Below are 19,338 nucleotides of genomic sequence, written 5' to 3' on the forward strand. Positions count from 1 at the left end.
CACTACTAGTTGTGGGAGTCTTTAAAATTGTTATTCAAGTATTAGGAGACATAACAGCTGACAAATTATGAGTGTTATGGTGAAGAAACAGCAGATATGCAGTGTGCAGATAAGTGTCTGTACCATGACCATATATAAAAGATGGATGCAGCCAACTGTGACATTTCTTCATCTTGTGGCCTGATATATAAACAGTGGACACACAGAACAACCTTTGCTTTCCCCGTGTTTTTCCATCTAATATATATTATTCATATAAATTTATTTATAAAATACTGATGAAGTACGTACAGTTTAACAGACAACGAGCTGAAGTGCAAAATATGCTTAAAAAAGTAAAGAATGTTCACTGAAACCACTGTCTTTACCTTTCACGCTGTCGTTTTTAATATTTATTTTAATTTGTTCTTGCTTTTCTCCCATTGCTGGTGAACTGTTTCACCTCACTCGTCAACAACCCAGCATGTGAGCGACACACAGCGTTGTCCACGTCGAGCAGAGTGCAGCAGGGATTCCTGAGGATTGCACTGGTTGAAAACCTGTCTTCTGCATGCAAATGCATGCACAAACGAACATGACTGCCCTGCTGTGAATGAAGCGTGAGGCATTCCCAAGCCAGCTGAGGGACATCTTCTTTCTCCTGGTCTGGGATGCCTGAAACACTTCAACTGCCTCCCATCGATGTGGAGGAAACTTTGGGTTTAAGCATAGTCATTTCATAATAACACCGTGTACGAACAGTTAAAATATGAAACCATGGACTGAGACCATAATTGTATCATGTGCATTTTTAATTGCATCCCCTTTTAATTTTCTTTGCAAATGCATCAGTCTCCCCCTGCTGGTCACTAGGATTAATGCCACTTTAAAGCACATGTGCGCTGGCTTTTAAATCCTGAAAGTTCTGTTTATCTTTCATATAGAGCTCAAACGGTATGAGTTTCCAATGCAGAACAAATCAAGAAAAGAAAAAGTCCCAATGAAGAGTTTTGAAAGTGTTAAGTATTTGTAGGTATTTTAGGCAAGTGTGAGCGTCAGTTTGTTACCAGTCCTGTAAATGATGACGTCAGCCTACGTCACTAAACTCGAACACGGAATTGTACAAAATCAAACCATCTGACCTGTACAGAGAAAAAAAAAAAAGAGAAAGAAAGTGGTGAGCAGATGATGGAAAAATGAACAAAGTCTTGAAAATGTTGCTACCCGATCTAAACAAAACTTGCTTTAATGTTTATTTCAGCGTTTAAAGACCCTCCGCCCCACTCCCCCCCACAAGAAAATAAATAACTAAACAAACAAACAATAAAAACAAACACAAAAGAACGTAAATGTCAGACGGGGCCTGTGTGTTCATGAAGTTTAATTTTCAAATAAGTGATGGCAAAATGACACTATTTACAGGAGAGAATATGTATGATTTGTACAAAGAAATATACATGCAAACATAATAATAAAAAAAAACAAACAATTTATGAAACAAAGACGGGAAAACAAAAACACAACAAAGTGACAAAAACAGAAAAATCAACAAAAAAAAACCCAAACTGAGGTATCCAGTCCAGTCTTCTGGTTTTAAAATGGCCTGTGTGTACACCTTTTGAAGTAAATTAAAAAAGGTTAAGAGGGGGCTGATTTAATCATAACCCCTTACTGGACTTATCTGTGCTATTGTTACCATAGTAATCTTGTGTGGTTACTGGTTAGTTACTGTTTAAGGGTGTTTTTGTTGTTGTTGTTTTTGTTGTTTTTTTTTTTTTTTTAATGGAAGAAATATTTTGGCAACATGTATCTGTACATAAAGTGAAAACAACACTTTGTAAGTAAAATCTTGTATTCAGCTCCCATCCAAGAGTACATTTCAGTCCTTTAATCTCCCACCTTTTTAATAAAGGTATGAAGAGAGTAAACTAAAAGCGTTCCTCTGACATTTACTCGTGTAAACAATCTTTTAACATGGTCATGGATGGCCTAACGCAAGTGAAACGTAATCACAATAAAACCATTTCTTTATTAAGTACTATAAAGCTAGAGCAACTTTGGTGTACCAATACTACAGAGGCATACAGTACAAAAAAAAAGTGTTAAATTAGTTTTGATCAAAACGTGATGATTGTAGGTCGTGACCTCTGACGCGGCCTGGCCCCGGAGCGGTCGTTAACACTCGGCGATCGAATGAACACAAACTACCAGCAGTGCTTGCAGTACCAAGTACATGCTTTTCTCTAGATTTATTACAGATACAACAGATGTTTTCATAAATAGTTGCATAAAATGTTAAAGCCGCAACATTGCACATGATAATCAAACATAACATACAATGAGTGCATTTACAGTAAATTCATCTTCCGCCGCCTCCACATTCAGCGCTGCCACCGAGGGCTCCAACAGTCTCGAGTCCACTGCGAACGTGAGGGGGAAGAAGGCCGAAGTCTCTATACAAGGTAAGGCTTAAACATGTCATATCTGCGCAACACAGGAAAAGACAAAAGAAAAAAGAAAAAAAAGACGAACGTCTATTGTTTCTTCTCGGGTTGGACAGTGCAGCATTTGTTACTCACGACACGGTCATCATGGTGTTCTCAGATTAGATTAGGGTACGTTAATGTAAGCGCAGCCATCGAGAAGCTCTGATGTATAAATGTCTCAGCTGATGAGCTCTGTCGCGGTTTCCGCCTGTCTGCAGTGTCCAGAGTAGCACACGAATCTTCAACTTATGAGCGTTTTCTACAATGATGTGTTTGTTTTTTTCCTCCTTGGAATCAGAGACACTACTGTGCCTTTCTATACACTGTTTCTATAAGAAAGGGTTGCTTTTCAAAAGTATCCCAGTTACTGTTTAAGGGTAAAAGACAAAAACACACCGTCTGTTCCTGGAGGGCGATTTGCTCTCTGTGGCGAGCTCCGTTGGCATCGGTTTCTCCTGAAGGAGCTGCGCCCGTGTGGTGGCGTTGAGGCTCGATCGATTGGCTCTTCTGATCAGCTTCAACTCGCGCAGAGGAAAATAACTTACTTCATAATAGTTTTTTTAAAACTGTTTTTGTTCACTTAACTACAAAAAGACGAAACCAGCAAGCAGCAGTAGACGAGGGCATCCATTCATTTATGATTGGTGAGAACTCCGTTCTCTTGGGCTCTGATTGGCTGAAGACCTCAGCAGGTCTCAAATAAACAACCTAAAAGGATAACAGGATTTTATTTAGTGAAAAATCTGTGAAAGAGGATGAGATCAGCTTTCATTTTTTTCTCCTTCTTTTTACATCGAGACCATAAAGAGTCTCTTCAACCTCAGTGCTGGACCCCAAACTGAGCAGCGTCTCCTGCTGTGGTCGGAGCGCTGAGGCTGAGAGCTGCTCAAACCCGAGGCTGAAGGCGACCGTGAATGAAGCTCCTGACCCCTCCGATGGGCCGGGCATCGGTCTGATGTTTTCTCCTGTCAATGAAAGAAATGAGGCGGGAGGTGTCCAAGCAGCCCTCTGCCCGGCCGTCGCCTTGGCCAGCCTGCAGCCACGGCTCCTGGAGGCAGAGGCCGGCCGGGGGCCTTCTGCCCGGGTCGGTCTTCAGAAGCAGGCAGACGAAGTCCCGGGCCGCCTGGCTGACGCCCTGGAAGTAATCCCTGGGGAAGCTGAAGTCCAGCCTGCAGATGTTCAGGCAGGTCTCCTCTGCGCTCTCGTCAAGAAAGGGGGAGGCGCCGCTCAGCAGCACGTAGGTGACCACGCCCAGACTCCACAGGTCAGAGGTCAGCGACACGGGCTCTCCGAGGACCAGCTCTGGGGAGGCGAACTCAGGGCTGCCCAGCAGAGGGTGAACATAGTGGGCACTGTTGAGCTGCACGGCATCACCGAAGTCTGTGAGCTTGACTATTGGCTGGCCGCTGGCGGTGTGGGACACCAGCAGGTTCTCAGGCTGTAACGAGAGCAAAGATTAGCCTCATGGATTCTCATTCATTCATCATCATGGTTTGTACATGACCGCACTGCATCCACATGTCAGTCAACCTTTTTATGGCTTCAATGTTTGGAGGAAAATGAAAAAGTGAGGACTCACTTTTATGTCCAAGTGTGCTATTCTGCAGTTGTGTAAGTAGTGTAAAGCTTCTAAAACGTTCCTCAAGTAGCAGGCCACCTTCTCCTCAGTCAGATTCCCCCAGCTCACGATGTAGTCCAGCAGACGGCCTTGGTCGGCCCTGAAACCCAAAGCAAAACATCAGGTCGGAGGTATGGCGTGACAGAGCTGTGTGTGTGTATGTAGGGTTTAACTCCGCCTGTACGCCTTTGCTGTTTACTCACATCTCCAGGACTAACGCGTAGCTGCTGGGAGTTTCGTAGGTGTCAATCAGGGTGACTATGTGCGGGTGCTGGAGTCTCTGGAGCAGATTGAGCTCCTGGGTCACTCTGTCTCTCCTCATCAGCTTCTTGTTGACGTGTTTCACAGCCACCGCGCGTTTGGTGCCCCGGTGGTCGCAGCGCTTGACGACAGAGAAACGACCCCTGACGAGAAGACGACACAGTCGGTCCGTTTACTTTATCGTTTTTTGTTGCCGTAGCTTTTATATTCTGAATTCTCACAGCGTGTCTGTTACCTTCCCAGTTCAACCACCTCAGTGTAGTGAGACTCAAAGTTATCCTTCCAGCTCACTCGGACCCCGTCAGTGGACACGGCTGAGACACATGAAAGCAGGAGGTGGTTCAATAAAATCTGCAGTGACACTCATCGCATACGTTTCACGTCTGTCTCTACGCTCACCCAACACTCTGAGGCTAGCTGATGATGTCACACTGCCCAGCTCGTTGGTGGCAACACACGTGTAAACGCCATCGTCCTCAGAGGCTACGCCGATTATCCGCAGAGTCGCTTCACCCGTATCACTGAAACAAACACACACTCCTTTATTCATCTATTCCATCACAACAGGGTGAGTGTAGCTTAGTGGGGCGGCAGGTTCACTCTCGAGTTATTGTGTTCAACAAAGCTGATGCGAGGAGTAAAACCTGCTCGGCTATTTACCTGTAGGCGATGCTGAAGTGTCCGTTGTTAGTGAGGTTGCTCTGGTTGGGCCCTTTCCAGTTGACTGTAGCCCGGGGTCGCCCACAAACCTTGCACCTTAGGGTGACGCTCTCTCCGTTGTCACATGTCACATCACTCAGAGGTACAAGGAACTCTGGGGGAACTGAAAGGAAAGAAGAGATTTGTTGTTGTCATTGTTTGACAGACAGGCTCCAAATCTGTGTAATGCCACATTGAGCCAATGAGAATGCAGGTTATGGAAAATCTGCAGGGAGCAAGTGAGCATCACATGTCCCGCCTCCAGCAGCACCCTCTACCCCACACCTAGCCTAAAGCCAACTGATATTTGCAGTGCAGTGAGAATGCGTCTGATACAGACAAGCTCCTGCAGTGTGCTGCAGTGACAAAGAGAAACCTGGAACGATGTTGAGGGATCGGGTCTGGAGCTCAAACTCACCATCATAGATGTAGTTTGGGTTTAGAAGCTGGAAAGAAAGATAAACAAATGTCAACAGTCTGTAACTTCGAGGCATCGCTGTAGAGTTTTGAAGTGAAGTGAAACTCACCTTTACAGAAACTTTATTGGCCAGGCCATCTCTGGACTTCCTGTAACCATTTTCCAGCTTTGTCTCCTTCTTTGCCTCCTTCTCCTTTTTCTCAGACTTCTTGCGAATACGCAGGGACGTGTGCCAGGATGAAGACTTCCTGCTAGGAGAACGAAAATGACGGCAGTGAGCTCAGTGTCTTGATAAAAACGGCAGATGAGAATCTCAAGTGCACATATTATGAATTTGAAAATAATCCCCCCCAATCATCTTGCTCTTACTTGATGGATCCCTCGGGACAGTCGGGGACAATGGTCGACGTGTGTCCCAGCACAAATCCGGGGATCCAGCCCTCGGCGGCGGGGCCCTGCTCGGTGGATGCTCTGAACACCAGAAACATGTTTTGCTGGTTGCTGGCCAAGATCTGGACCACCTCGCCCTGAATGACGCTGATCTCATCCTCCTTCACAGCTGTGTAGTCCTGGGTCACCAACATGGTGGATACGCTACTGCTGCTGCTACTTTCACTCTGCACCACAGGGATGGAAAACGGTAAGGGCAAACTCAGATGGACATGCAGCGATTATGCATTAAACACGGTAACTTTTTCAAATCTAAACATGTGGGGTGACATCTCTAGCAAGTGCCACTTTTGATGAGATAAAGAGAAAAAGAAGTGGAGGCTTTGTAAAAAGAAATTCGAGCGGAAGAAAGACAAAACAGGGAGTTATTAATTTCTTCTCGGAAAAGGCTAACTGGATGAAGAAAGGCAGGAATAAGATGAAGTTTTCCATTTCACTCGTCTTTGCTCTGCAGCTCGACGCAAAGACGAGAGGAGAAACGTTAGGCTGAATGAAAGGATCTCTGAGTACGTTTGCAGGTGAACCGCAAACATCAGAAGTTAGTTGCAGGAAAAGTACATTTAAGTAACACACCATGAAGACGGCCCAGAAGAAGTCAAGTGTTAGTATAAGCTTTGTTAGAGTTAAGAATCTAGAGACAGCCTTAAAAGATAATCAGTGAAGAGGTGAGCGAGGTCCGCTAGAAAGATTTTGAGCCTGAAAACATGTTGACAGTTGAAGCCTTTGTCTAGAGATTGTCCTCAGAAACCGTCTAAAGCTACAGAGGATGATGCTGAAGAGCAGTGGAGGTTGTCAGAGATGCGTAGTAAGGGACAGATTAGTAGCGCTGGCAGCAGGACAGGAGACAACAAGGCAGACAGGACAGACCGGCCCCCCCCCTCTGCCGCTGGGTTAGTCGGATCAGCACTGGGCAGCAGGTAGTGGTCTTACCCCGTTACTCTGGGTGGACTGGATGGACTGCTCGCTGGCCGATGAGCACGTACTCATGCGGTCGGCCTCCTTGCTGTGCGTGGAGTGTCTGTGGGTTTGGCTCTGATTTGAGCTTTGTCGCACCGGAGTCTCTCCCGCCTCACCCGGAAAGGTAAATGAGCCAGGCCGGCTGGCTGGAGAGCCTGGCATTGAGCTCCAGAATCCAGATGCAGACTTTTGGTTTTGGCCTGGGCTGGGAGGGGGAGGGGGGAGAGTGTCCTTGCCAAAGGCGGGAGTGGCCATGGGGGAGGCCATGGGAGACACGGCTCCTGGCCGTGGTTTAGAAGTGGGTGTGGAGGGCAGAGGCCCAACGGTAGCACGTGGGATGGGGGTATAAGCTTGGTCCTCTGTGGTGTGGATAGGGCGCTTGCCCTGCGGGCTGCCCCCCACAGGGAGTAGAGGAGGAGGGACAGGACGAGGGGACAAACCTGGATCACAAGCGAGTAAAACTCAGACTTCAGTCACATCTTTCATTGGGTCAAACAAGTCAAATTGCACAAGGACAGACAGACGTTTCATACCTGACATCTTATTGGAGCCATCCGGGTCGGCCCCGGGGTGGTGACGTAGGGGTTGGGGCAGGCGGGAGGGTTGCGGGATCCTGGACGGCCGACGAGAGCCACCCTGGGGTCCCGAAGGGATGGAGCTACTCTGGGAGCTTCCACCTCCACCTCCGGGGGCTGCACTAGAACCGCTGTTGCCCCCACCTGGAGCTCCGATGCTGGGTGCACTGCTTGCCCCTACATGGTTCCTCTGATACTCTATTGGTGAGGTCAGAGCTGTGATAAGGTGCAAGAGACAAGGGTGGCCATGTACACAGCAGTTCTTTTACATCACCTATAAGTCCTCTGTGTGTGTGTCTGTGTGCGTCTGTGTGTGTGTGTGTAGCAGCCTACCATTGAGGAAGTTGCGTTGGCTCTCGAGTATTTGGCTGATCTGAAGGGTCCAGACCTCGCGCACCCCTGGATGGGAGGAGTGAAGCACGAAGGACTCCACGGCGCCGTTGGCTGACCGAGAAGTGAGAATGAACTTGCAGGGATCACCTTCCACATTCTCCTCCAAACCCAAACAGCTTATCTGGTGTACAAAAAGAAAACAGGGAAAACACATCAAACAGAGTCAGCGGCACAGAAATATTGAGATTTAATCATGTCAACCTTTCCTAAATTTGTATTTTTTTATTTCCCATGGGCTCAATTTCCTTACTTTCCTCTGTTATACGCAAAGGCTTAAAGGTTCACTACAGGCAGAAGGAAATGTTTGAGAAATAAAATCAAATGTCATTAAAAGCAGCCCTGAATGAAGGGTTAACGCCAACTGAGCACAGGGCTTTTAAATTAATGTAACTACATGCTCCATCAAGAATGGTATACAGCATTTTGTCCCAACATCTCGACCCCTCCCTCTCTCACACATGTGAAAAGTGCTCTTGCAGAGTTCAGGAAGTTCAGGATGCATTTTGAGGCTTAACCAGCACTGTTATTGAAAGCGCGGACACGCCGTCCTCTCACCTCACGCTCACCTGCCTTACAGATTTAAACTACTCATAAGAGATGTTTAACAAAGGCAGCTTGGGACTGCACTACTTCTGTGTGTCAAGAGTCCATTGCTAAAATCAGTGCAGTGCAGTAACTTAAAAAGAGCACCGTCTGAGCTTTTGCTACATGAACTTGATGAGGAGCCAGACAGACTGACAGACTAAGCTCTGCTTCAGGTAAATGTCTTTTGCTTTTGAAGCTGAGCCAAACGAAGCCTGCGGCCTATTTTTATAGAAAACATGGTTTATTCTTCTGAGAAAGATATTCTTCTGACTTTAAAACTGCTCACTAAAACAAGATTACACAACTAGGAATAATTAAATCAAGTTAACCTGCAAACAACAAGGAGAAATGTTCCTCATTGTTAACATATTAACAGACATTCTTCAAGTGGGGAAAGTAACAAGTGTACATCCTCCCTCCTTAAATCATTACCTTGATGCTGTTCTTATAGAGGAAGCCTGGCAGAGAGAACCCTTTCTTTTTGTCCAGGGGCTCACTGAAGATGACAAGCTGCTCAAACAGGAAAACCCTCCTCTCCTTCATCCGGCCGAGCAGACCGCCGTCGGGGTCGGACACCATGAATGTGTCCTGCAGCAAAAGGCGGCCCTGAGCCACAATCTTCCCCTGGAGGCAAAGAGAGAGAAATGTTAACGCACGCTTTAAGGAAGATGTTGTATTGCTTGACCGATCACTGAGAAAAATGGCTTTTTACATCAAACCCTTGAAGCCGGCCGACATTCATCATATCGTTACACCTTTTTGGAACAATGCACATGACCTCCACTGCTTTCTGGAAGAGTCAGAAATAAACAAGACTGGTATAATCGCTCAAACTGTTTTGCATAATTTCTTTTTCAAATTTATGTTTTGTGTGGTGTTTCTTTTTGGGGGGTTTTATTCGGATCTCACTTCCAAATCCGGAGACTCGAGCCCAGCCTTTTTAGAGTGTTTCAGGAAATCCTAAAATGCACAAACAAACACAAGTAAAATAATAGCTTTGTACATTACGTGTAACAGCGAGGGGCATTTGGATACAGTGGAAATATAAAGGGTATGTAAGCAGCAGCTGGGGCTCTGGCGCCCTCTACTGCATAGAAACAGCCTAACCTTGAGCAGCAGCTGGTACTTCATGATCCTCTGGACTGGCTTGATGAGCAGGTCTGTGATCTGCAGTCTGTGTCCCAGCCGCTGCTTCAGGTCCTACAAAATCAAATGTGTCTCTTTAACAGCTGCATAATGAGTTACACTTGAACCTAAAGCTGCCAAAATACCAGAGTCTAACCTCAAAGTAGGTGTCGATATACTCGGACACGATGTGCTCTGACTTGGGCTTGTTCTGACAGTACGCTACGTACATGTTTAGTCTCCGTTCCTGGATAGATAAAGCACACACACAATTACACTTTGATCAGATGTGTGGAAGCAATTACAAAGAAGGCAGGAGCTGGAAATTCCCTGCAGACCAACCTGTTTGAGAAAGAGTGGTCCCAGTCTGTCAGGGTCCTCCAAACACTTCTCCAACTCCCTGAGGAAGAAACTGAGCGACACAGAAACAGAAGTTACTGAAGCGCCGATTCTGGACAGGGAAAACTCTACAGTCTCCACACGTCTGTGTGTGTGTGCATTCCCCTACATACTCTTTGTGCCAGTCGTAGATCTGATGGATGTTGCCAAACACAATTTTGTCTTTTCCCTTCATATCGTCAGGGACACCCTCCTCCTTCATTCTGCTCATGTAGCCCTTGTGATGGAAACACACGAAGGATTCACAACAGGAAGTCGCCAAAGCTCGCAGAACTCATTTTAAGATCCATCACATAGAAAATGTTTCACTAAACTTACCTCCACCACCAGGCCGAGGTCTCTGACGTAATCTCTCTCCGTCTCCACCAACTCCAGCAGAATGAAACTAGAGCAAGAGAGGAGAAACACAGATGGCAGACTTAAAATGAGAGCTATAAAAGCAGCGTTAGAGCTCCCTAAACATTAGTCTACTGTTGCGTGAGATCGCAGTAGACGTACTGTCTTTTCTTGAGGATGCTGGCCCTGCGTTCGTCCATTTCTTCAATGGGGGAGGAAGAGGAGAGGAGGGAGTTGTCAGAGGGGTTGAAAGAGGGAGAGCTGCTGTCTCCTTGTTCTACAGACAGAGAGCTGGGTCTGTCCTCCAGAGCCTGCACAACAAAAGCAGTTTGTTCACAAGAAGAAATCCTTCTTTCCTTTATATAAAGTCTCTTAATCCTAATGACTCTGAAATGGACACAACTAAGCTTAATAAACAGAAAATGCAGAAAAATATATTTAATTTAGCTGATATGAAGCTAACAAAGAGTTAATGCGATTGAATCAAGCAGAAACTTCTGGAGCTGGAAAACAAAGGAAAAGTCTAATGCCAAAACCTGCAGTTCCTCTGATGGCCACTTGAGGCAGACTCATTTACATCATACTTACTTGATTGCTAGATGGTTTCTAAAGCTACTTTCGCTCTTAGTAAACACTGGACTGTTGTTTTTAAACTCACCTAATTAGATTTTGTTCTTTAAATTGGCAAGTTGCTGAGTTTCACTCAGTAAAGCTGAAGTATAAACTTCTTGAACAAAGGTTGCATTGTTTGTCCAAAATTTGATTAAAATGTTCAAAAAAACACCAACATTAAGAAAACAAAAGAAAGGAAACATGGTTTTGAGGTCCAGTTGAGTGACTCTGAGTAAAAGTGGTTAGGACAGGTAGCTAGCAGCTATAGCTATAGCCCACGTTAGCATAGCTGTCACTGAAAGTGTCCACATGCCCTAAACTTTAAGCTTGCTAGCATTAGCTTAGCACTCCACCCTCTCGTCTTAATATGTTCACTCCAGGCTCCGAAAATTCACATGATGGCAGTCAAAATAAGGATTTGGCAATAGCATGGTTGCCTCGTCCATCTTTTATATACAGTCTGTGGTATCTTCTGATAAACTGGGCCTGGTTGGTGTGAGTATTTGGTATTTCCTACCATCTTGCTTTTGACTAGCTCCTCGATGGCGCTCACCAGCTCAGCGGCACTGGGCGTTTCTGAACTGGACGGGCGGACCGACAGACGAGAAGAGGTCTAGGCAAAAAGCAGAGAGATGAGAGGAAGGAAAACCAACAAGCGTGAGAAAAGCCATGCAAGTCGACAGTCTAAATTTTGAAGTAATAACTCTCTTTAGGGAAAAAAGGAACCACTAAACTTTTCAGAACTGAATCAAGCCTCATCACACTTTAGGAGTAATTTCCATCTTTTCTGAAACAGAAATAAGTCTGTTTCTAACGTAATCCTAAAGTAAGTTGTAAGAGCTTACAGTTAAAAGCCATGCTGGAGTTTTCATTGAGAATAACTTTAAGACAAGATTCAATTATCTTTTGGTGGTGGCATTTAAGTGGATTTTAGTTGTTGATGCGACCAATGACTTAGTGAAAATGTTTGTTAAATGTTGTAATCTGAAGAGATTCATCCACGATATGCTCCCATCAGTGAAACCCCCAGGACAGGGGGCGGGGTTTTTATCACTCAAGGTTAAAGAAAGTCAAAACGTATATGAACTTCATAAAGCGGCCAATGAAAAGGTAAAAAAAACAAAACATGAGGCTGAAAGTAGGGTGACTGAAATGAAGATAAGAGAAGAAAAATAGAAGTCTTTGAAATAGTGATGGGCAGAAGGTCAAAAAAATGGTGATGTGTGAGTGAAAGATGTTTGTGTTGCTTTCTCAGATGGTGATGAGCGGCCTTTGGAATAAAAAAAAGAATGCTAACAGAGCTAGAATGAAAGAGGTAATATGTAAGTATGCATATATAGAGATATATATATATATATAGTTCAGGAGACTCTCACCCTTGCTGTGCTGTGCTTCAAGACATTCCCCAATTAGGTTTTCTGGGTGATGCTGTGTGCCCTTCTGGCCTCGCCAGCATTTAGAGATGCCAATTACTCGCATGGTTAATGAGGTTAACGCACAGAGGGTAAAAGGAGATGAGGACGAGCAGGCGGGGGACGGAGTGGGTGGTGAGGAGTTGGGGGAGAGGAAGAAGGGGTGCTTATGAATTTTCACCTCATTGTGGCCTCTTCGTTAGATTATCCAGCGGGGCTGCTGGGGGATCTTACCGCTTTATTTTCAGATTTAGATCCACTAATTTTATGGTCAATCCCAGCCTATAACTGACAAACATGCAGAAAAAAGCTGCAGTCTTGCGCTATGCTTACAGACTAACGGAAAAAAGAGTTAGGAGCTACATGCATCCTCTCCTTATGTACATTTTGCTTTAAAGCCCTTACTCATCCGCCAGACACCTCTCTGCTCCAGAGGTGTGATCAAAGAAACGAGGCAGAAGTCAAAACATGTAAAGCTTAAAAAACATAGACGAAGAAGAAGAAGAAGAAAAAGGGGGAAATCTTAAGTAGAGAAATCCAGGAATGTTTAAGAGTTTGCAAAAAATACAAAAGTTAGGCAGAGGGACAGAGAAATGTGGATTTCAAAAAAAGGAAAAAGAAAAAAGCTTCTATCTTCATGTTTCAGGTTTTAGAAAATACAATTTTGAGTTGAAGAGTAAGGGGGAAAACGATAGAGAACTGAAGAAGTGACCGAGGGAAGAGACAGAAGGGGAAGAGCGGGACACTTCAGATGGAGAGGTATGGAAACTGAGACAAAGCAAAGACAGGACATAAATCAAGGTAATGCTACAGCATGGAAAACAGCAAACAATACAACCAGGAAACAAAACAAAAAAAGAGAAACAGAAATTAGTGTCAGAGGAGTCTCCACTTGAGTCGAGGAGGAAACGTGGGCTGCGTGAGACTTTGCATTGCTTTCTGTTTTAGAAGAGAGGGGAGAATATGATGCAACACGCCAAGATAAAATGCTATGCACAACTGAAACTAAGGGTCACTTAAACCGTGTCAGGAAATGGTCCTATTTGGGAAAAAGTGGGAGAAACTTAAATGAGTGAAAGTGTTTTCCAGAAACCAATGACTGCAGATGTTACACCACCTCTTACACCAACCCCCGGCCTCGGCAAGCGACCAAATGTGGGTTTGATTTGGTTGCAGATTTAAAATGAATACTTACTAGATCAAAAATAAATGTATTTAAAAAACCTTTAGGACACACTTCTGTTGAAAGAAAACACTGCAGGCAGCTAGAGATGACTTCAGATATGCATCTCATCATTTTGAGCAAAACAAGCCAATTTTGAATGGGGTAGATTTTTGTGGATAGTAAATTGAACACTTTCTAACACTTATAAATACTGAAGACAAAATCTGTGTGACTCCGTTTGTCTACCAGAAGTTCAGAACACAAAGCACGCTGGCAATTTCCAGATCAATACAATCCTAAAAAGCAAGCCTCACAACACGATTCTTCATGCCCTTTCTTGACCTACAATCTTAAAGAATGATGTGATTACATCTGGTCCCCGGTCCCCCGCTGTAATGCCCCAACTCTCCTCACCTTGTCATCCTGTGAGTCTGGCTGCAGCAAGCTATGCTGCTGGATGGCCATAGGTGGAGGCAGAGGTACTGAGTCTGCACCCTCCTCGCCCTCCTCCTCTCCGCAGCTCTGCATTCCCGAAGAACTGGACTTGGACAGCGTACCGCTCGATAGGCCCTCGTTACGAACCCTCTGCAAAACACGAGGACGACAAAGCACCATTTAACTCTCTTGTAACAGGTTTGAGGATGGCACAGAGTGTCAAGCGTTCTGCATCCACCCACCTCCTCCAAAGTTTCATCCTGAGGCGTAGCAGCACTGTCGTCCGAGTCTTTCTGAGAGCCTATCGTCATCTCTCCGCTCTTCCTCACCTCACGGCTCTTCTTGTGCTTGTGGGCCAGCTTCTTCACGTGGCCATCTGCCTTACCGCTGCTTAGCCGTCGCACCGGGCTGGTCAGCCACTTCCGTAGCGTGTTACCTAAGAAACCAAAACACACACACAAAGCACAGGTTAAAGTTAATTCACCGGAACTGCAGCGAACAGTTAAAAACTCTGGATTTTATCTACAACTACAGTTGACAGCTTCATCACTTTGTTCCTCAGTTTGAAATTTAAAATACTTTGTACTTTCTTTTTTAAACAGATTTTTTTCAAAGCCTTTCAAATAAAGGTTGGCGATCTCACCTGGTCGTTTAGGCCCCGGGGAGGTGTGGGAGCCGATGCCGTGACCGGGCTGCAGCGTAGCAGAGGAACCTGGCATGATGGAGTCATTGCTGCACACTGACAGTGTGTCTGTGAAATACAGAGCTGTAAGTGAAAACAAGCCCTGTGATGCCAATTCCAGAAATGAGACCAAAAACAACAGCTGTACTCAAAAAAGACAAGAAACAATACAGTCATCTGTAAAGTTAAAGCATATTTTTTTAAATATTATTCATTTTTGTAGATGGCAAATCAGAATGTGAAGGCCGAGAAAATTCATTTTAGTTGAAGAACATCATCTGATTTTGAATATGATGCCAGCAATATGTTCCAAAAACATCTGGACTCTGAGGAGACCAAATGTTGCAGCTTTCTAAGTGAAATGCTTAGAAAAGCCCAGGATTTCAGCTGCTAACCAGCCTGCGTCCCAGACCCTTTACTGCAGAGCCAATGTGTGTAATATGTGCAGTGCATGGTTAATAAGACAGTTCTTCTCTGAAATCATCATCATAATCATCAGCACAAGCTAGATAGCAGCATCTGTCCCCAAAACAGTATATAGTTATTCAGCATTAACGGTGCCTTCAGAAATATGAGTGTTTCCATGGCAACATGGATGCAAGCTTGGATTTTCTACACTTCATCATATCAGTGACTTTTTGCCAGTGAAGCAAATTAGGTTACATTTTTGTACCTTTGTGATTGAAGATGCCTTCCATCTCCATGGAGGACCTGGAATGGGCGATGCAGAGCATAGAGCAGGGCACCAGGCCCTCCTGGGCAGGAGAGCGGTCTGTGGTCCTGACCAGGCACCAGTCTGGTTTGTCGTGACAGCGCTCCAGGACCTCCACAGTCTGACCCCGCCGCACCGTCAGCTCGTTGCTGTTGCTGGCCATAAAGTCGTGTATGACCACAGTCAGCTCACAGCCGCCGGAGAGCTGTGGAAGACGAGACCATCACTGAGACCTTTGCTCCAGATGACATTTGTTTTTAAAGCTCATAATTGCAGAAGGTCTGGGCATCATTTCTGAGCTCTGTGTGTGTGTTCTCACCTTGTCGCTGTCCAGTGTGTTCTGAGAGGTGCGTGATGCCAGAGAGATGGTGTCTGGTTGGCTGCTGCCTTCACCCTGACTGTCCAGGTCCTCTCCATCCCTAGCGGGAGCACACACGATCAATAAAAGGTTTCTTCCCTTCTTGTATAAAAACAGTGAGATAAACTTCCTGTTCATAGATTAATCTCCATTTAGAGCTGTGTTTACCTTCGTCCCTTGTGGTGCTTGGTGGTTGCTGTTTTGGGAATATGAATGGGTTCTTTAAGTGCTCCTCTCAGGTGAATGGTGCGCTCTTGGATCACCTCTCTGATGTGTTTGATCCAGTCTTGCTTGTTCTCAATGCTGGATGCCTGTTATCGGCAGTCAATCATTGTCAAGAAGGCAAAGCTTGTCAAAAAATCCTCAATTTGAATTCTTGATTCACACATATCTGATCTCTTAATACGTTACAAAGCCTTTATTTCACATATACATTTTACTCAGGTTCTCTCTGCCTGTAAATGCCTAACACAGTGGCTTCCCTGCATTTATTTTGTACAGCCACTGCAACAGCTCTCAGAGATGAAGAACCACTTCCTCAACACCACCCACCATCTGAATAATCTGAGTTAAAGTGGATGTTACTTAATGTATTAGTCATACAAACATGAACAGTGAACAGTCAGTGTTTAGGTTTACTTTACTACCCTCATTTGGGAATCACCGTTATTGATTATTTTGTACCTTTCAGGTCTGAAGATGTGATATTGCTAAGGTTACAGCGGCTTGATGCTAAAGCTCAAATATGCTGCTTTTACCCATTACACTAAGCTAACTTTAAGACTTTTGAAAAATGGTTGAGGGCTGTGTTGTGGGATTGTTTGTACTCACCATGGCTCCATGTTTGGATCCCTGACTTAGCTTTGAATTTAAAATATAAAAAAGGGAATTTCACTGGTTTGCTTTTAGAAGGTGTACAGGACATTTTACAAGCTGACAGAATGATTTGAAATGATAGAAGTGCACAACACTGACATTTTGGTTTGACAGTATAATGAAGGCCAATAAAATGCCTAGTGAATAGTAATGGATAGTGTGTGTGTGTGTGTGTGTGTGTGTGTGTGTGTGTGTGTGTGTGTGTGTGTGGTTAGTAACAAGACACACCTAATTTACAATACACATAACACATGACTGCTTCTCAGTGGTTAGTCTGGGAGTCGGTGTGTATTTATGTTGAAATGCTCAGTACTGAACGTGCTAGGACTCTGGCTTCATGCTGGTCCAACAGCTGACAAGTTTTAATCCATCTGTGACACTACTCAGCAGGAAGAAGTCTTAACATGGGTGATACGATATTTAGAAAAATTAATTAAAAACTTCAACAGTGGCTGTAAATCATTATTAAAATATATATTTTGTGGTAGAGAAGGATAGCTAAGTCGCTGCTTTGATAAAGCAGCAGCGAGCCAGGCTGGGCGATTGTGGGCGTTCAGGGGCTGAATCAGCATCACCAGCGTTGGTGGAAGCATGTCGGCCCACATAGAGAATTAGAGATACAAACATCCACAGAAAACACAGCCCCAGATATACACATGTGTGCCGTGTTTTGTTAACAGATGGAACAAAAGCAGAAATCTAACCAGGCTGGAAGACGAGAAGGAAGGAGGAGACAGAAGAGTGACTACAGAAAGCTTCTCAGCCACCCTGAAGCTGCTCATGCATTTAAACGGGACAGAAGAGAGGACAGTAGAGATAAGAAGAAGAATAGAAAAGGTCTGAATGTGGAGAGGAAACTGGGTTAGACCAATATTTATGCTTTCAGCACACTCACATGGAAGATTCACGTATTTTCAATGCTAGTATTTGGACTTTATTGAGACCAAATTACTCATCAGATTTGCTTCAGGAAGCTATATTGGTCCAACCCAAGAGGAGGAGGAGTCTGCGAAGCAAGGAGGAGGAGGAGGAGGAGTGTTTTACCTTGAGTACAATCTTGTTGTCAGAGGTCGGGGTGCGTCCCACCCATAGAGCAAACTTACAGGGGTCTCCTTCAACGTGTTCAGTCACCCCTAACTCTGATGTCTGCGAGGAAGAGTAATATGAGAAAACGTCAACTTTACTTTGCGACTGTCAAATGATTTTAATTTTTGTAACTGTGTAAAGTTCTGAGGTTTCCATAATCACAAAAATGCTCCTGACTTCATCATCGTGTACTTACAAAGAGTTTGCTCTTATAGATGTATTTGCTCCGGCCATTTGAGTCTTTGACCTCCTTGCTGAAAACAAGAGACATCTCAAAGAGGAAGAGGTGGCGCTCTCGTCCCTTTCGGATCAGAGTCTTTGGATCCCAGACCTGGAATGAATCCTGGAGAATGAGCTCACCCTGCGACTCGATGTTTTCATCAAAACCTGGAGAAAAAGGCCAGAGGATGACTTGATGAAAAATCATTAAAGAATAAACACACAGAGGTTTGCTGTGAAATTATAGCTAATAGTACAAATACGTGATCAATGTCTGACCTTCCAGCATTGAGAGGTGCATGGCATCGTTGGCTTTCTTGGGAACACTGAGCATCACCTCCAGGCCGTCCTTGATCTCTCCTTTACCTTCTTCGCAGCACGTCAACAACTCCTAAACAGGACGCGGGCACAGAAACCATGACAACAGGAACCATGGAGATGCTCAATACAAGCATCTTGTTGTTTTTTTCGCTGTGGTGGCTTACCTTCAGCAGGAGCTGATACTTGGTGATTCTCTGCACTGGCTTGATCAGATAGGATGAGATGGAGTTGGCCAGTCGGTGCCTCTGTTGAATTTCCTGCCATTAACAGAGGAGAACAGTGAGGTGACTGTACGTGACTGACATTCAGTCTCATCTCAGTGATCAAAGGTGGTACTCACATCAAAGTAGTTGCCAGCATGCTCCAGTATGAGCTGGGTGGAGTCCGGCTTGTTCTTACAGTAGTTCACATACATCTGGAACTTATCAGCCTTGACCAAGAAAGAAACAGATGACAATGAAAAATTAATACCCATCAGATCTCAGCTTATGAACCATTTTCCTACTTCCAGAAATATTAAAGGGACCATTGATGCTCATTTCCAGCTCCATTTTTTTAATTTATGGACACTGCTGGGAATATGTCTGCAGAGCCACTGTTCAAAATAACCTTAATTTATGTTTCTCTTTCTGAAACAAGCCTTTTGCTTTTTGCTTTAAGCCAGCCTTCTTTTGATTGGCTACTCCTTGTAAACAAAAGGTTAGAAGAGCAGGTGGGTGGGGCTTCTGTGCTAACAGCCAGAGCTATGTTCCTGACATGACATCATACTGAGCCAGGAGTAGAAAAAAGCTCATATGCATTACTTAGAAATCTAAATGCACACGTACACAGTACAAAATACATTTCTCTGTAAGACACAATAATACATACCCATGTGACGAAGCAATGCCCAACATCCTCTGGTAGCTGCTCATATTTCTCCAACTCTTTGAGGAAGATGCTGATTGAAAGAAAAAAGAAAGAGAGACAGAACCATGAGATACCAGAAGAAAAGATTAGAGCTTTCTCTAAAAATGAAAAATAGTGGAAGGAGGACACGTTTCTTACTTATGGTGGAATTCATAAAGGTCTTGCATGTTTCCAAAGATGATGTGCTCCTTGTTGAGGATCCCTGGAGGAATCTCCTCCACTCCACTGGTCATCTCCCACAGGTAGGTCTGCAATGGAGGAAAGAGGAGA

General features: G+C 44.6%; 1 protein-coding gene across 14 annotated transcripts in view; it reads right to left on the reverse strand.

The window, feature by feature from the left end:
- Window positions 1-1,342: 1,342 nt before the first annotated feature.
- The window catches only part of LOC102296617 (triple functional domain protein), a 78,008-nt gene continuing 60,012 nt past the window's right edge, over window positions 1,343-19,338 (reverse strand). For 4 of the 14 annotated variants that reach the window (XM_042226738.1, XM_042226727.1, XM_042226733.1 and 1 more), the window contains 35 exons: window positions 19,207-19,316; window positions 19,030-19,099; window positions 18,500-18,589; window positions 18,324-18,416; window positions 18,118-18,229; window positions 17,816-18,006; window positions 17,578-17,679; window positions 16,489-16,518; window positions 15,826-15,968; window positions 15,619-15,718; window positions 15,261-15,504; window positions 14,549-14,671; window positions 14,148-14,341; window positions 13,885-14,055; window positions 11,411-11,506; window positions 10,444-10,592; window positions 10,264-10,330; window positions 10,059-10,162; window positions 9,889-9,958; window positions 9,704-9,793; window positions 9,529-9,621; window positions 9,331-9,381; window positions 9,134-9,211; window positions 8,854-9,045; window positions 7,777-7,957; window positions 7,402-7,659; window positions 6,842-7,308; window positions 5,831-6,078; window positions 5,462-5,709; window positions 5,005-5,167; window positions 4,744-4,865; window positions 4,580-4,658; window positions 4,287-4,487; window positions 4,045-4,183; window positions 1,343-3,903 (listed from right to left, as the gene is read on the reverse strand). In XM_042226738.1, the coding sequence (XP_042082672.1) occupies window positions 3,352-3,903; window positions 4,045-4,183; window positions 4,287-4,487; window positions 4,580-4,658; window positions 4,744-4,865; window positions 5,005-5,167; window positions 5,462-5,709; window positions 5,831-6,078; window positions 6,842-7,308; window positions 7,402-7,659; window positions 7,777-7,957; window positions 8,854-9,045; window positions 9,134-9,211; window positions 9,331-9,381; window positions 9,529-9,621; window positions 9,704-9,793; window positions 9,889-9,958; window positions 10,059-10,162; window positions 10,264-10,330; window positions 10,444-10,592; window positions 11,411-11,506; window positions 13,885-14,055; window positions 14,148-14,341; window positions 14,549-14,671; window positions 15,261-15,504; window positions 15,619-15,718; window positions 15,826-15,968; window positions 16,489-16,518; window positions 17,578-17,679; window positions 17,816-18,006; window positions 18,118-18,229; window positions 18,324-18,416; window positions 18,500-18,589; window positions 19,030-19,099; window positions 19,207-19,316 (5,421 nt within the window). In that variant the 3' untranslated portion in view covers window positions 1,343-3,351. Of the gene's footprint in view, window positions 3,904-4,044; window positions 4,184-4,286; window positions 4,488-4,579; window positions 4,659-4,743; window positions 4,866-5,004; window positions 5,168-5,461; window positions 5,713-5,830; window positions 6,079-6,841; window positions 7,309-7,401; window positions 7,660-7,776; window positions 7,958-8,853; window positions 9,046-9,133; window positions 9,212-9,330; window positions 9,382-9,528; window positions 9,622-9,703; window positions 9,794-9,888; window positions 9,959-10,058; window positions 10,163-10,263; window positions 10,331-10,443; window positions 10,593-11,410; window positions 11,507-13,884; window positions 14,056-14,147; window positions 14,342-14,548; window positions 14,672-15,260; window positions 15,505-15,618; window positions 15,719-15,825; window positions 15,969-16,488; window positions 16,519-17,577; window positions 17,680-17,815; window positions 18,007-18,117; window positions 18,230-18,323; window positions 18,417-18,499; window positions 18,590-19,029; window positions 19,100-19,206; window positions 19,317-19,338 lie in introns of all 14 variants that reach the window. The other 10 variants (XM_042226735.1, XM_042226734.1, XM_042226731.1 and 7 more) reach the window with 10 other exon arrangements.

Source organism: Haplochromis burtoni, unplaced genomic scaffold, assembly GCF_018398535.1.
Source record: "Haplochromis burtoni strain Fernald_Lab_line unplaced genomic scaffold, NCSU_Asbu1 Contig_225, whole genome shotgun sequence".
Classification (NCBI taxonomy): Eukaryota; Metazoa; Chordata; class Actinopteri; order Cichliformes; family Cichlidae; genus Haplochromis; species Haplochromis burtoni.